The following is a 14793-nucleotide window of genomic DNA, read 5'->3' as shown; positions in this document are numbered from 1 at the left end:
CTATAAGCTATGCATGTTTTTAAATATAAACTTAATCTTAACAACGTTGATATTAAAATAAATACATAACAACAAATTCGTTACAATGTCAACTAGAGAGTAGTTTTTAAAGTAAATAATGAATAAATATGAAGTTCAATGAATTTTTTCAATCAATGGTCACCTCTATATGCTGCATGAAAACGTTGATCACAGTTGGAAGGAGTGAAATAACATAAAAGCAACATTTTGTACATTGATTACCGTTTTATTTAATTATTCAGTGAAAATACAGATGAATTACAAGAAGAAATTTTAATTCCAAAAGCATAATACACGTGAATGTGCATAAATACTTTTAACATAAACGTATTACTTTTTGTTGTAGATACCAAGCCCTTCTTTCCACAAAGATGTAACATTACAAAATTTTCATATAATTTAGTTAGACCTGATCATAAGCTATACCAGTCTAAGACATTTCATTGTCACTTCACTCTTCTCTTCATCTTGATATTACTGCTTTGTAATTAATATTAACTTCTGATCGAATCAAGCTACCTAGATATAGCTATATAACTAGAGCAAATTATAGCTGACAACTGAGATAACTTACAACGGCACATGTTAGCGTTAAATTATAGAGTCTGGTAGCAGGACAGTACAGATAATACAGAAAAAACAAACAAATAATTTTCATTTTAGGCCCACATACTTACCATTGAGCCACTGAGGGCTTTTTATGCCCACTTCTGTATCGAAACACGATTTTTAGCGTTAAAAGCTTTCAGACTTACCACTGAGCCACCGGCACGTCAAAAGTAAAACACAACCAGAATACGATACACACCACCAAATGAGGCCTATATTGAGCATTAGATGTGGTGGGCATAGTGTTGTTAAAATACTATTTTACACTCTGCTTCTTCTTGAAAACCCCTAAAGGTCTGAATAAATAATGTAGATTTGAAATATAATTGGCCCAATACGTATGTCTAATGGCAAATACAAATACAGTTAATGTTAATATTGTGGTTTATAGCACTTGATGTTTGCCTAAAACTTGTTTGTTTGTTATTACTCGTAATGTACACAATGGGCAATATATTTTTTAGCTTTATAAGTTCTCAGACTTACAGCTAAGCCAACGAAAGAGGAGCGGCTAAGGCTGAGACGCCAAACATTTAATATTTTTGTTGTGTTTTCGTGACATATTTTTAGTCTATTTTAATCTGTCTTGGAATACTGCCATCTGAATCAAGTATCAAATTTCCAACCCACTTCTTATTCGGTATCTTATACCTTGTTAGAAATATGAAATTGAGAATGTATTTGATTTCAACAAGATGTCTGAGTATGATTAGCATTAACGTTACATAAATATAACTATATTTTATTTTGTATTAAAGTATTGATGTACATTTACTTCAACATTTTTTACAGCCATAATAAAAATAAAATCTGCTTGAAATCGTATTTTAATCAGTCGTATATTTCTAACAGTAATAAGAAAATATAAATGTATTACATGCAAAACTCAATAGGTGGCAGCTGTAGAACCAATGAGAGAGCAGCAACAAGATTAAAATTCAAAATCAAGGCAGTGTTCGTTTAAATAGCTAGAAGTTTCACACGCTGTAAGTAGAAGATAGTTTTTTTTTTTTATAAGCAAATGGTATTAAAACTTTTTGATAATGTGTTTTGTGTTGTAATCACGCATGTATTGGATCATTCTTAATTATTGCAATGCAAAGGCTTCTACAGTGTAAATCAATACGTTCATGTTGCAACTTATGTGTGATTTTTTATGCTATTACCAATAGTATTAGTATTACTACCAGTACTACTACTAGGGGCTGTAGCACTGTAGTGTAGGGTTATATAAATGACCTTTATTCAAGTTGTTGCAAAAGTTGAGGTTTCTAATTTTTGCAGAGCACAAAGGTGCTTAGAAGTGAAACTTTTGGCAGCAGCAATATTATTTTGTTTTTGTAGCAATTTGATGTTAAAATTAATATTATCTTGTGTAATATCAGGAAAAAAGCACATTCATGTGTTGTGAAACTATGAATATGTCTGCTGTTACTGCTAAAGATGTTTGCTATTTATGTGATAAATGGTGAATTAAATTTATAAATGGCTGGGAAATTATGGCATTTTATTGGGCACCAAGTGGAAGGTGCTTGGTTAGAAACTTGAGAAAGAAGGCCTTAGCTGACCTGGACACATATTGTTGATTAAGGTATCTTGTGCAGCAGTGTTTCAAGTTTCTTTATTAAATATTATCAATATGCCTGTTAGTTGTTTCCCATAAATTGTGCAAACAGATTTCAGAAAGATAGTGGGAAGGAATATTTCCATATTCCCCAAAAAGATGAGTAAAGGACAAAGTGGATAAATGCTATTGGGAGAAAGAACTGGGAGCCCAATATCAATACAAGGATTAGTTTGATCATTTTATTGAAGGTAAGATTATTTATAGAAGTAAGGAAGGAGACTGTAGAATACCTATTGCTAGTTTATAATTCATAGTAAGTAGTCATATCACTATAATTTAGCTGATTAAAACAGAATAAGCTTACAAGCTTTTATCTTTTTATTAGAAATAAAACTATCTGACATTTACAATAAGAAAAAAAAACAGCCCCTTTTAAGGCCTTGTTATTGGAACTCTGTGTACAAATATTCCAAAGAATCTTTAAAATTTAGATAAATTTTTGTTTTTTATTTTGGGGTGATCATCAGATGACCCAACCAATGACTACTATGTTCCCATCATATTTAGTCACTGTACTCCAAGTAGTTCTGTAATTTCTGCAAAGGAAAGCCATTATACAAGGGCCATAAATTGAAAGGAAAGGGCTGAAGTGGCTGAAACAGAGTACAAAACAAGAATTTGAAGAAGAAACATTCAGAATATGCTGAAGTATTGTTAGAATTATTCATACATATGCCACGATTCGGAGATAAAGGTCCAAACAAAAAAGGTTATGGTTGTAGATTATAAACACATCTTCTTAGATCACATATATACATCATTTATGCTTAAACATAAATCTTAATCTGTAGTTATACTGTATAACATATATTCAATTAATGAAACATTACTCAGTTTAATTAAATTTTTTGACATAACTGAAGTAATGGATTTTTTATTTTATTTTTCAGAATTTAATGCAGAAAAGGTCCCATTACTGACAGCATATTAGGCATTACAAGTTGAAAACCAGAGACTTTACAATGAGTTTCAAAGGCTTCAACATGAGAATAAGCTTAAGAAGCAACTCATTAGATCTCTCTTCAGTGTTGTGACTCTAAAATCACAAATTCTGATAAACTTTTTTACTGAGGTTACCTTGCATGTCATTTTCAACTGAATAGTGGAGTTAGTGAATGACTACATAACCCACGTTAAGGGTATTACTATAGAAAAACCATGTTTTATTAATCATAATGAAGCTAAAATTAAATCCCTGTCACCAAGACTTAGCTTTTCGGTTTAGATTGACAGAACGACCTGTAAGTGACCTAATTCAAAAGGCTCTTCAAGTGTTGGCAAAATGACTTGAATTTTTGTTACAGTTGCCAGATTGAGAAACCTGTGGGAAAAAACCAGCCATCTGTACTTAAAGACTCCTGTCTATGGTGCAGAGTCAATATTGATTGTTCAGAATTTTTTTTTATTGAAAGACCATCAGATTTAACAGCAAGGGCTTAAACATGGAGTACCTATACCTATAAGCACCACAACACAATGAAAGTGTTAGTAGGGGTTACTCCAACCTGAACCATTTGTTATCTGTCATATATGGGGAAGTAGAGTGTTGAACAAAATGCTGACACAACAGTGTGGGTTTCTCAATAAATTAGAATTTAGAGATCAAGTCTTATCTGACAGAGGAGTTTTAATAGGAGAAGATGTTGCTAATGCAAAGGCTGAGCTTGTTATTCCTTTCCTCACAAAAGGCAAGAAACAACTGTCACCGAGCAAAGTTGAAATTTCTAGAAAAATTGCTAGAGTTTGAATGTATGTTGAAAAAGGAATTAGGAGGATAAAGTCCTTTAAAATTTTTAGTGAAGTCTTTCTTATAACTTTGCAAAGGCACCGTTACGACATTGTTAAAATATGTACAGCATTGAACAATTTGTAGGAATCTGGTAAAGTAGTATTGAGCTGATGTATTAAGTAGATAGTAATAATTGATTCTGTATTGAGACATTATAAATTTTTTTTGTTATTGTATGAGCCGTTATTATACCTGTTTTCAGCGAATTAGATGTTTGACTTTTTTTTTTATGCTAAAGGACATTCAAAGTGTCAAAACATTTAATTGTTAGAAAAATATAACCATCATATGAAAAACATCTTCAGTTATAATGTTTCTGTATTGTTTTCTGGTAATATGTATTAAAAATGCTCTTATGTATATTGATAATAAATATGCTGACATGCATTTAAACCTAAATAAAATCCTATGACAAGTTATTTATGAAGTCTTTCAGAACATTAGAGATAGAAATAATCATGATTACTTGCAATGTAATTGTAATAATATTTGACTACATTGCTATTTCATGTAATTGTACATGTAGCAAGTAACTGTAATCGATTAAATTACTCATGTAATTGCCCTATGTCTGATTGTCAGGTTTTAGTCATGACAGTATGAATGACTGCAAATGGCTGGCATCAATTTAGTGTAATTCTTTTACATACTAGACAGTATCATTCAGTTTAAGGCTTTTGAACAACCCCAACACATGCATAATGAAACTTCTTTACAGAATACTTGTTGTTCAATGATCTTGTGGCTTGCCACAAATGTAATTCTGATGTATAGATGCTGGGCATGAAAGGGAAGATTCAATATGTTTATACAAGATTTCTGATGGAATTTCATTGAAAAAAAAATTTTTTTTAACTGCATGTACAGCATATCTAAGTCACATGAGACTTCAGTGATATAAATACCCTTTTCAATACAAATGGTTATTAATTTCACTTGTATGCATTTAACTGAACTTGTGAATAGTATCTGTGAAAAACTTTAAGATTCTCATCATCGTTTCCACATAATATTTCAGAACTTGCAACCCTGTGAGTGAAAGGGCATTTAACTTCTGTCATTACTCTTTTTTTTTATCGCAGCATGTACATTTTCTAATTCTATCGGGTGATGCACCCAAATATGGTAGGGATTTAGAGAGAGAAAGAGGCCAGCTTTAGAGATATTGGCATCTAGTAGTCTTAGTGCTTGCTTTTCATATCAATACTCCACTGAGTTGCTGTTGCACTGAATGTACCAGAATAGTGCATAATATATTTGACCAGTTTTTCTGGTGCTGTAACAGCTCACCTGACAATTACGTCATGTATTTTGGATGTTGTTATTCTTCCACATTTGTAGGCAAACCAAAGTGGAAAATTTAACTGATGTCTTGTCATCTCATCAAGGAGGTCAAGAGAATCAGATTTATCCTTCAAATCAACTTTCTCATACAGCTCTCTGTCCTTTTGCTCCAGTTGCACTGATGTTAGAGATGTACTGTGGAATATACAACATTGTCAGGACAGTTGGGAGGCCAATTGTGTAATCTTGTTCAGTTTCAGATGCAGTATCTGTTGCACTGTCCCCTTTGTACAGTTGTTTTGGACAAACAATAAATACTGTAGCAGTTTTTACTTATGTCCCACAGTTTGCATCAGGCGAGGTATCTCTGGTGCAACACAGGAAGAACCCTTGGCAAAATTTCAAATCTTCTTGGGCACATTCTTGCAGAAGAAAAATCAGTGTCCCTTGTTGGCAAACGTGCTACCTGATAAATATGATGAAATATGTGGATGATTGCAATTATGTGTAAATGAAGAAGATTTTGATATTAGCTTTTAGTCTATATTAGTTTCATATTAGCTTCTTATTAATAGCCTATGATTATAAATGTGAGCTATCAAGTTATAAGAAAAAAGCCAACAGTTTTTTACATCTCTTTGAAATTTGAGCATATTTTAGGCACAATACCTACTAGACTGTTCAAGTTTCATGGCTGTAAGTTGACTATTGTGCAGGCAATAACTGAATATTTTACTGAAATGCATAATTTTTCTACATCATGTTAATGTTATGAATTGTACATGTCAGCCAAATACCAGTAAACAATTGCAGAACTTATGTGGTGGGATATTGCTAATACTTCTGTTGTTATATGCACATTAATTTTGTTCAAACAAAACCAGTATTTGAGTTCTTAAATTAATTACTGTCTTTTTGTAAGTATTATTCGAGGTGCAGCAGCTTATGTATACAAACTCTGGATATCCATACGAATGCATGCCTCAACTTTGAAAATCATGTTTCTCCAAGCCTGAAATGAATTGAAATAATCTTTTAATAGAATGGTCATTTCAATGGAAATGATGAATAAAGGGCAAATGAATCAATACATTATCAAGACTTTATAACACTACAATATCTTTTTCTATAAATATGTAAGAAAAACAAACATTACAAAAATTCACAAAACAGCATGCAATCTTTATTAACATCAAATAAAATTTAAGTACAACTACTGAGATGCTTACCCTGCCATACATGTACAATGTGCTGAGTAAATCATCCCATTATCTTTCTTGACAATTATCCTTGGTTCCTTGGGTGTGTCTGTCACACTTTGTGATGGACTAACCTTGGTCTTCAGGACTCGTACAGGACTTCTGGAAGACACCTCGTGCTATAAGATGGACTGAACATGTCCAGCATGATAAAATGCATAAGCATCAAGGCTTTTATAGGATTTTGTGGTGTATACACCTGAACTGTCAATAGGATAAGTAGCTATATTGCCATATTCCTCCTTTGGCAATTTTTTTTAACATCTATCTCACAGTTAGAGTATATGGGTAAGAAACATTATAGCCAGATATACAAATCCTTTTTTCATATCTGTTCTAGGAAACAGTACAAATGTTGGACTTGTTTAGCCCTGCTAGACTGAGTGCTAGTACATGGAATATTCATCTGTCATTATCAAACTGGGGAAAAAATATATGAACAACATAAATAGTGAAAATCAAATCAAAGTAGATCTCTTCCTACAAGAAAGAAAACCTGTGTATCAACATACAGCTACCCCAGCCACATGGAGCTTTACTACCAACAAAACAGCTTTAAGTGCTTTACCTACTTTGGCTTGTTGCGAAACATTTCAGCCGTGAATTGTAACAATGAAGAAGTATCTCATCATTTAAATAATTATATGTGAATGATAAAAATGGGATGGCTAAGGCATGTGTTGTGTATCCTGAGATAAGGAATACCACTTTTTGCAAGTTTTCATTTGTTTTTCCTTTTTTAATTTATTGACCAAGACTTAATTTCGAGGTTGTATAATTTCTAATTAATGCAAGTTCTTAGGTTAATTTATGTGTTAATAGGGTCAACTTTATCTTGTTGAGAGTGGTGTAAAATGTATTTTAAGAACTAATAAGGTGGTAACATAGTTTGAAACCAATGAGAATACTCATAAAGTAGATACCAACAACACTTTTCTCTACCTGTTCTGTCCAGGTACTGTTGTGATATGTTTAAAATTTCTTTTTTTTTTTATAGATTTGTCAAATTCATTCTGCTTTGCGTTTCTGTATAAACCAAGTAAATTGATATTGGTTATTCAATTTGTTTTCTGAGTACCTTTAAGTTAGATTTTAAGTCTGTTTGATGCCAGTTAGTTACTAGTAATCTTGGTACTGAGTGTGTTAATTTGTGCAAAGTTTTCAGAATTTTTCAGCTCTTATTGTTTTCTCCTTCATATTAAGATTTATGTACTATTTACTGTTTTAGTTAATGTATTCTTATTAACTTTCTCTTCCAAGTACTGCACATTGACACATTTCTGTTAAATAGCTGGTTGATTAACTAGTATTATCAAACAGATGTATATTGCTATGACACACTATATCTTTTGTGATTCATTTAAGTTGAGTCAGATATATAGAAAGTGTCCTCACATACAAATTAATTTTAGTTCTTATAAGGCATTGCATGAAAATGTACTTATTTTGATAACCAAAAGGGACACGTTTTCAATTGTAGGTCAAGTTAAATCATAATATAATCTTTAGTAATGCACTGAATAGCCCTGCTTTGATTGTGTAGCTTGCAGATTATGATGTAAAATGATATAATTTTTTAAAATTTAATGTTGATGTTAGATCCAAACATCTTAAGGGCAAATTAATATGTTCGTTTCCAAAACAGAACTTTATAAAAAGCTTTTAAGATATACTAAAAATCATTACTTAAAACTGATAATCATATAGCATTGCACTAATTTAGATTATATAGGCATTCATATCTTGGTTTGAACTGAGTCTTAGGATTAATTTAAATAGAGAAATTAATTCTTACTTACTCTCCCATTGTATGTCATATTTTTATAGCAATAGAGCCTTAATTTTTAGATCTCTATGCCCCTTTTCCACTTTGTGTATCTATATAATTGTACACACCATATCATAAAGTAAACTATTCCACAACTTTTTATCCTGTTGAAAATGCAGTTCTTTTTTTTTCTATGCTTCCAAAATTTGTACCTTTTATACTTAATGTTCAAGTTATTTCCATTCTTGTCAGTCCCCCTATCAGGAAACCCATTAACAAATCCTTAATTCTAATCATGAGAATTATAAATTTTTCACTCGGTACGTACATTACAACTGTTAACTGGGATGCACTTATTTTACATCAGTTAGAATATGAGGTGATTTTGCATAAGGGGTTGCAGAGATGCGATTTCACATATGTTATATTCTGCATAATGGTAAAAAGTGAGAGCATTGAAAATACAATGGGGAAAAAGCCAATACTTTTTTTTTTCATGCATTACGGAGAATGGACCTGCTATGCAGATTTGGCCCTATGTTAACTTTGTTATTCAGAATTGATCAATTATGCAGAATACCCCCATATTTTAACTAGTTATGTAGCTGGCCTGTATGCAGAATACACTCGTATATTAACTTCTCAGACATACATTCAACATCTTTTACTGATGAAAAATTATACAAAATGCAAAGGAGTTGGAAAATTATATGATTTATATACATTTTGTGAAATACCATATCCCATGTTTACTCCCATTGGATGTAATTTAAAGTCAGTCTGAATTAGTAAAATATACATCTTAATGTAACCTGGATAAGATAAATATCTTTTTGTCAGTGTCCTTGATTTTGTGTTTTTTATCCATTGATGATTGAACAAACAGTGTAGGATTGTATCTTGCCAGTTCACACACCAAATAGGGAATTCTGTTCTATAAGGCAACAATTTTAGCACTTAATAGGTAAATAATTTGACCTACGAATAATCCTGGGTCTTTAAAATCAAATCTTGTGAGCAATACCTTTGACATCCATCATTATCAACCTTATCAGACTGCAGGCAAACTAATAAATATCAAATTGAAATGTTGGAAGTTTTAAAAACAAATTGCAACACCTATAATTCTATAGGAAGTTTTGTGTGGGAGTACAGTGTTTATGCCCTCAACTCCTTTTTCATCTAAAGCATTACACTATTTTAAAGTTTTTCACCAGTAAAGAAGTCAAATGAAGACAAGTTGTACAAAATAGTATTATTAAACTTTATTCTGCATCAACAGGAAAATCTATTGCTTAAAATAATATGGAGAATGGAGATTTAAAAAAAATACTGCATTAAAAAAAAAACAGCAAAAGCTCAGTAAAAGATGCACAGTTATAGAAAAAAACGATCATCATGCCTCAAATGAGCAGAGGAAGATGAAAGAAAATAACAGACTAATTGTTTCTTTTGTCGTTGTTTTATCCTGTGATGTCTAACATCTTTTTTGTAATCAAATGTATTTTATTTGTTGAGTGTTTTTAATAAACCTCTATAGTTTTAACAAAATACTGTTACTATTTGACAAACTTAGAAAGTTATATTTATATCTGTGATTCGTACGGTTAATTAATAATGTTGGATATTATTGTGTGCTTCAGTTATATTGCTAATAAGATTTTTTTCACACTTAGCTTGCTGTCTGATTTACTACTACAGATGTCACATTTTGCTTTGGAAAAAGATATAAATAATGCTCTACGTATGGATGGACCTATAACTGTAGGCCCAGTACCTCGATGGCAACGTAAAGCCCTAGAGAATTCAACATCAAGTGTCAACAATTCTCTGAATGCTTCCCAGAGTCTTACATCTAGCTTATCTCAATCTGCACTGAACATATCTTCAAATCAGAATGTAACCAGTAATAACAAAACCCCCAAAAATACACCAGGTGAGTTTGATGTTTCTTTTTTTCTAACGGATGAGATGTGTTATATAGCTGTTCTCATTATATATATGCGGGGTGACTAAACAGATGTGTTCATTTCTTCTTCTGTCATATTTAGCCAAGGTTAGAACAGTATTCTTTTAATTTAATCTTTTGCATAATACTCTGAAGAACATATGGTAGAGCTCTTTATTCCTTCATCTGGATATCTGTTTGCTTAGCCTTGCTATCAATAAAGCTGTGTGATTAGTAAACATAATTGATCACCTGTGAGCATCAATTAGTGTCGCGTAAAACAGTTGGTTCATGGAAATTAGAATTAAATAGAGTAACGTCAAGAAAATAAGCAACTAATCAAAATGAGCATTTCTGATTATTCCAACTATTCAAGCAATCAAAATATTAGCATTATGATTTCTCATTATTACTTTCGGTTAATTGGAGGTTGTTTAACTTAATCAACTAATGTTTCAGATTATACCAATTATCCAAGCCTCATGTGAGAATAATCATTTAAATGTAAGCAATTAATCAATCGGTAAATTCCACTAATAGACCAGTTTTAGCTATCACAATGCTTTTAAGTTTATGAAATTTAATATATGCTGTGCAGAATTTTTAGTTTTTTTGCAGCCTTATTTTGAAATTTCCACAAAAAGGTTTTTGAGGCTGTTTTGAACCTAAATGTACATGATGCTGAGAATAGTTTTACTCGGGCCCTTGAGAATAATAAACTTGTTTCTGTTTTCTAATTTTTAATTATTTGTGTATTATTACTGGTGTTGCTACTGTTTTTTTTATGAATTTTCACAAAATACTTCTTTAAATCTTAATTGCCTGTATAATCTTAGCAACTGAAGAAAAATGCAGTGGGAAATAAACCAATTTTATTGGGTGTTTTTTTTTTTCTTTTCAACACTTAGTTACTGGCTGCTTTTTACTAAACATAATATAACATATAAATGTTAAGTGATTTGTGCACAAAAGACTCCATGCTATTAATGACTAGTAGTTAAATCAGGATATACTAAAAGCAGAACAAGCCAGAATTCAACTACAAGCAGATCCATACAAAGGCTTTTGCGAGCCTTTGTGTGCAGACCTATGCCTACAGTTAATTACATAAGCTTAGCTTAGGCAGTTGTGCTATATATGTATCAAGATAACTAATAAATAGAACATTCTGTAGAATAAGAGATCACAAATGTATTTAAAAAAGTGTATTGTAAACAACGAGAAATTATAAATGTGAACAACTAAAAATGCTGCTAATGACTTATTTACCCTGTTTTTGCATTTTTAATTTTTCTGTCCTTTTACCAGCCACTTTTATGCTTGTAATAACTTATTTTCAATCAACTGCCTATGAGAAAAAGTGAAATAAAGAAAGAGAATGGAGCACAAATTTCAGGCCAATTGTTTTGTGAACTGGTCAAATTTGAGAAATGTCTGTACTTACCAAAGTAGACTATGAACTGAATTTTTAACAAGAAGACTCATTACTGCAGCTATGATTGTGTGAAGCAGCTCAAGGCAACAATGAATGTAATTTGGTGCAAAAATAAATATCAAACAATGTGTTGAAGCAATGATGTGGAAGACAGACCTCTTGATATCTTGACAGGTACATTGAAGGGACAGATGGAAAGGGTTATTTGAGACCAAACTGACTCCAAGTTCAACTTGGTTGGTGTAAACGTACTTGGGTATTTGAAAATTGCTGACTCAGTTATTTTTACCAAAGGCCAAACTTTTAAATACAAAATAATAATACACTCAGGCCTATGTTGAATTGCCATAGCCTGCACCACCTTTTCAATAGTCCTGACTGCAAAAGTGATTTTTATTAGCAAACCTTTCACACTTTCTTTATCAACCAATTTATACATGTATCTTACATTTTACATTAGTAAGAAAGACTTAGTAAAGCTTTGCACCTCAGTTACATACGTAGATATACTGATGTTCTCGTACCTAATTATAAAGGTTTTTTTGATACAGCCGAACATATTTATTCAACTGAGCTCATTCTAGAAAAAAAAAAACGTTCACTAAAAACAAAGCAAATATCTGAAGTTAGGTATCAGCATAATTAAAGTTTTATCGAAAATGGAAACTTTAAACTTTGAAGTTATAAACTTTCAGTTTCTGAATACAAATATATCAATTTATGCCGCAGGATTTACTACTTGGAGCTTGTTAGATGCAATAGAATTTGTTCAACATTACAAGACTTCTTGGATAGAGATGATAATCTTTTTAACAAACAAGGTTTCTTCTGTCACATTTTAAACACAAAATTCATTCAATTCTGAGGGATATTCAACAGATTTAGAAATTTTACAGAATATTGCAATATTTTAAAAACTTTCATTCTTTAATTTTTTCAGAAATTGTTTAGGGTAGTAGTGAACCACTTTAGTGTACTGGCCACTACTGGTTTTATTTCTTATATATGGTTAATACTAGCTATATAACATTTTCTAATATAGTCTGACACTACATCATTAGTTAAGTTAAACAAATTTTTGCTAATTACTTTCTTTGCAATGTTTAAGATTGTTATAACTTTACTTCGTAAGCCTTATTATCATTATTGTTGAACCTATCATGTTCGCATTTTGGCTTTTACAGAAGATTTAACTATGCTTCCTGTTGCCTGCTCCACGTGTTTTAGTGACAGTTTAAAGTAGTAGCAGTTACATTGGACACATTTCACTTAACAGAATCACTATTCTAGCTGTTTATTGTACAATTCAAGTTTTTATTTAATACCTTATTTTGTATCTTCATAAACATTACTTTTTTTTGGCTGTACTCCACGCCTAAATTGTAACATGTCTTGGTAATTTATCTTTGATGCCACATTCCTGTCCTCAGTGGCACAGTGATAAGTCTATGGACTTGTATCACTAGAAACTGGGTTTTGATAACTGTGGTGGACAGAGCACAGATAGCTTTTTGTGTAGCTTTGTGCTTAATAACGAACAACAGCCATATTCTTATGAAGTTACCATATGAAGAGCTACCTAATGGCTTTTCATTCATTATTAGATGGTTTTAGAGAGGATTGTGTAAAGTTATTCTTTTATTATAGAGATTGATTTGCATTTTTAGCTTGAATGTATTTAGGACTAACTTAAGCTGGCCCAACCTTGTGATATATTAAATACCTCTGCCACCAAAGGTGGGTGGAAGTTATGTTTTCACTCTTGTGTGTTTGTCAGCAAGATTTCTCAAATGGCTGAATGGACGTGGATGACAATTGGTATACATTTAGACTATAACCCAACTTAGAAGTGATTAGTTTTTGGAGGGTCAAGGTCACAAAATTCCAAAACAATCCCTATCTGTTAACATGGGAGTGATTTTTCTCACTATTTTTGCTCTATAACTTCATCAAAAATGATTGGATTTTGATCAAACTTGGGGACATGTTAAACGTTATTCCTCACAGCCTTTCCAAAAATGGTCTGTCTGTTGATAACTACGAGCCCATTTTCATATTTTTTGAGAGCTGAATATGATCAATGCTACATGGCAGAGGTATGCATTCTACTGAGTGCCTCTCTAGTTGGAATTGTGATCATAAATATAGTTGATGTCGAGGGTACCCAACTGATGAAATGATATATTTTAATCTTCATAAGTAATAATGCAAGAAAAATACATTGTATTAGATATACTTATTTATTATCAGAATGATTTTTAAAAAAAATTTATTCTAAGTAGGTAGCTTGCTCTTCTTGGAAAACATTGAAGACCAGTGTCATCAGTAATACTTGAATAGTTAAACTGCAGGTAGTAATAATTTTCTGGTTTTTAATGAAAACCAGTGTTTGTTTGAAAAACTGTTTTCTGAAATTTTAATTAATCTAGTAAGTACATAAATTTCTCAAACTTTCACATTTTGCACGATTCATTCATCATTGTGATCTTCTAATGGTTGATGATTGACTGCCTTTTAGATTAACTCCTGCTTCAGCTAGAAAAAGATTGTCAATGAATGAATTTACTTAGCTAAAGTTACTTAAACATCAACTTTTGATAAATTTACACATTCAGATTTATTAAGTGGCAGTAAATCTAGAATAATTAAGTGTTTTAATTTTATTTTCTTGAAGGGAGGAATAAAATTGATCCAAGTCTTTGTTTCTTTGCTTCCACATTAGCTATACTAAGTGAACATGATTATAATTTTAAAACTTCCATTTTGAAGGTAAATCAAAATCAACACCAGGAAGAGCCAAAACACCAAAGACACCAGGAAACAGTGGAGACCGGTTTATACCAAATCGCAGTGGAATGCAGTTTGAAATTGGTCATTATATGGTATGTCATTTCAGTGATTTCACTGCTTAATAATTAGGCTAAATTAAAAATGAGGGAGAATTGTTGAGCTTCAAAGGAAAGGTATTGACTTTCAAAAGGCCCCCCAGTGGCACAGTGGTATGTCTGTGGACTTGCAATGCTAGAAACCGGGTTTCGATACCCGTGGTGGGC

General features: G+C 31.7%; 1 protein-coding gene across 3 annotated transcripts in view; it reads left to right on the top strand.

The window, feature by feature from the left end:
- The window catches only part of LOC106467835 (cell division cycle protein 20 homolog), a 30956-nt gene that overhangs the window by 1242 nt on the left and 14921 nt on the right, over positions 1–14793 (top strand). Inside the window, exons 1-3 of one of the 3 annotated variants that reach the window (XM_013928213.2) lie at positions 1540–1616; positions 10034–10293; positions 14510–14622. In XM_013928213.2, the coding sequence (XP_013783667.1) occupies positions 10059–10293; positions 14510–14622 (348 nt within the window). In that variant the 5' untranslated portion in view covers positions 1540–1616; positions 10034–10058. Of the gene's footprint in view, positions 1–1539; positions 1617–2334; positions 2446–10033; positions 10294–14509; positions 14623–14793 lie in introns of those variants that run through there. The other 2 variants (XM_022396030.1, XM_022396029.1) reach the window with 2 other exon arrangements.

This window comes from Limulus polyphemus, unplaced genomic scaffold (genome assembly GCF_000517525.1).
Source record: "Limulus polyphemus unplaced genomic scaffold, Limulus_polyphemus-2.1.2 Scaffold2760, whole genome shotgun sequence".
NCBI lineage: Eukaryota > Metazoa > Arthropoda > Merostomata > Xiphosura > Limulidae > Limulus > Limulus polyphemus.
The sequence above is the reverse complement of the archived record's forward strand: the minus strand, read 5'-3'. Positions and strand labels throughout refer to the sequence as shown.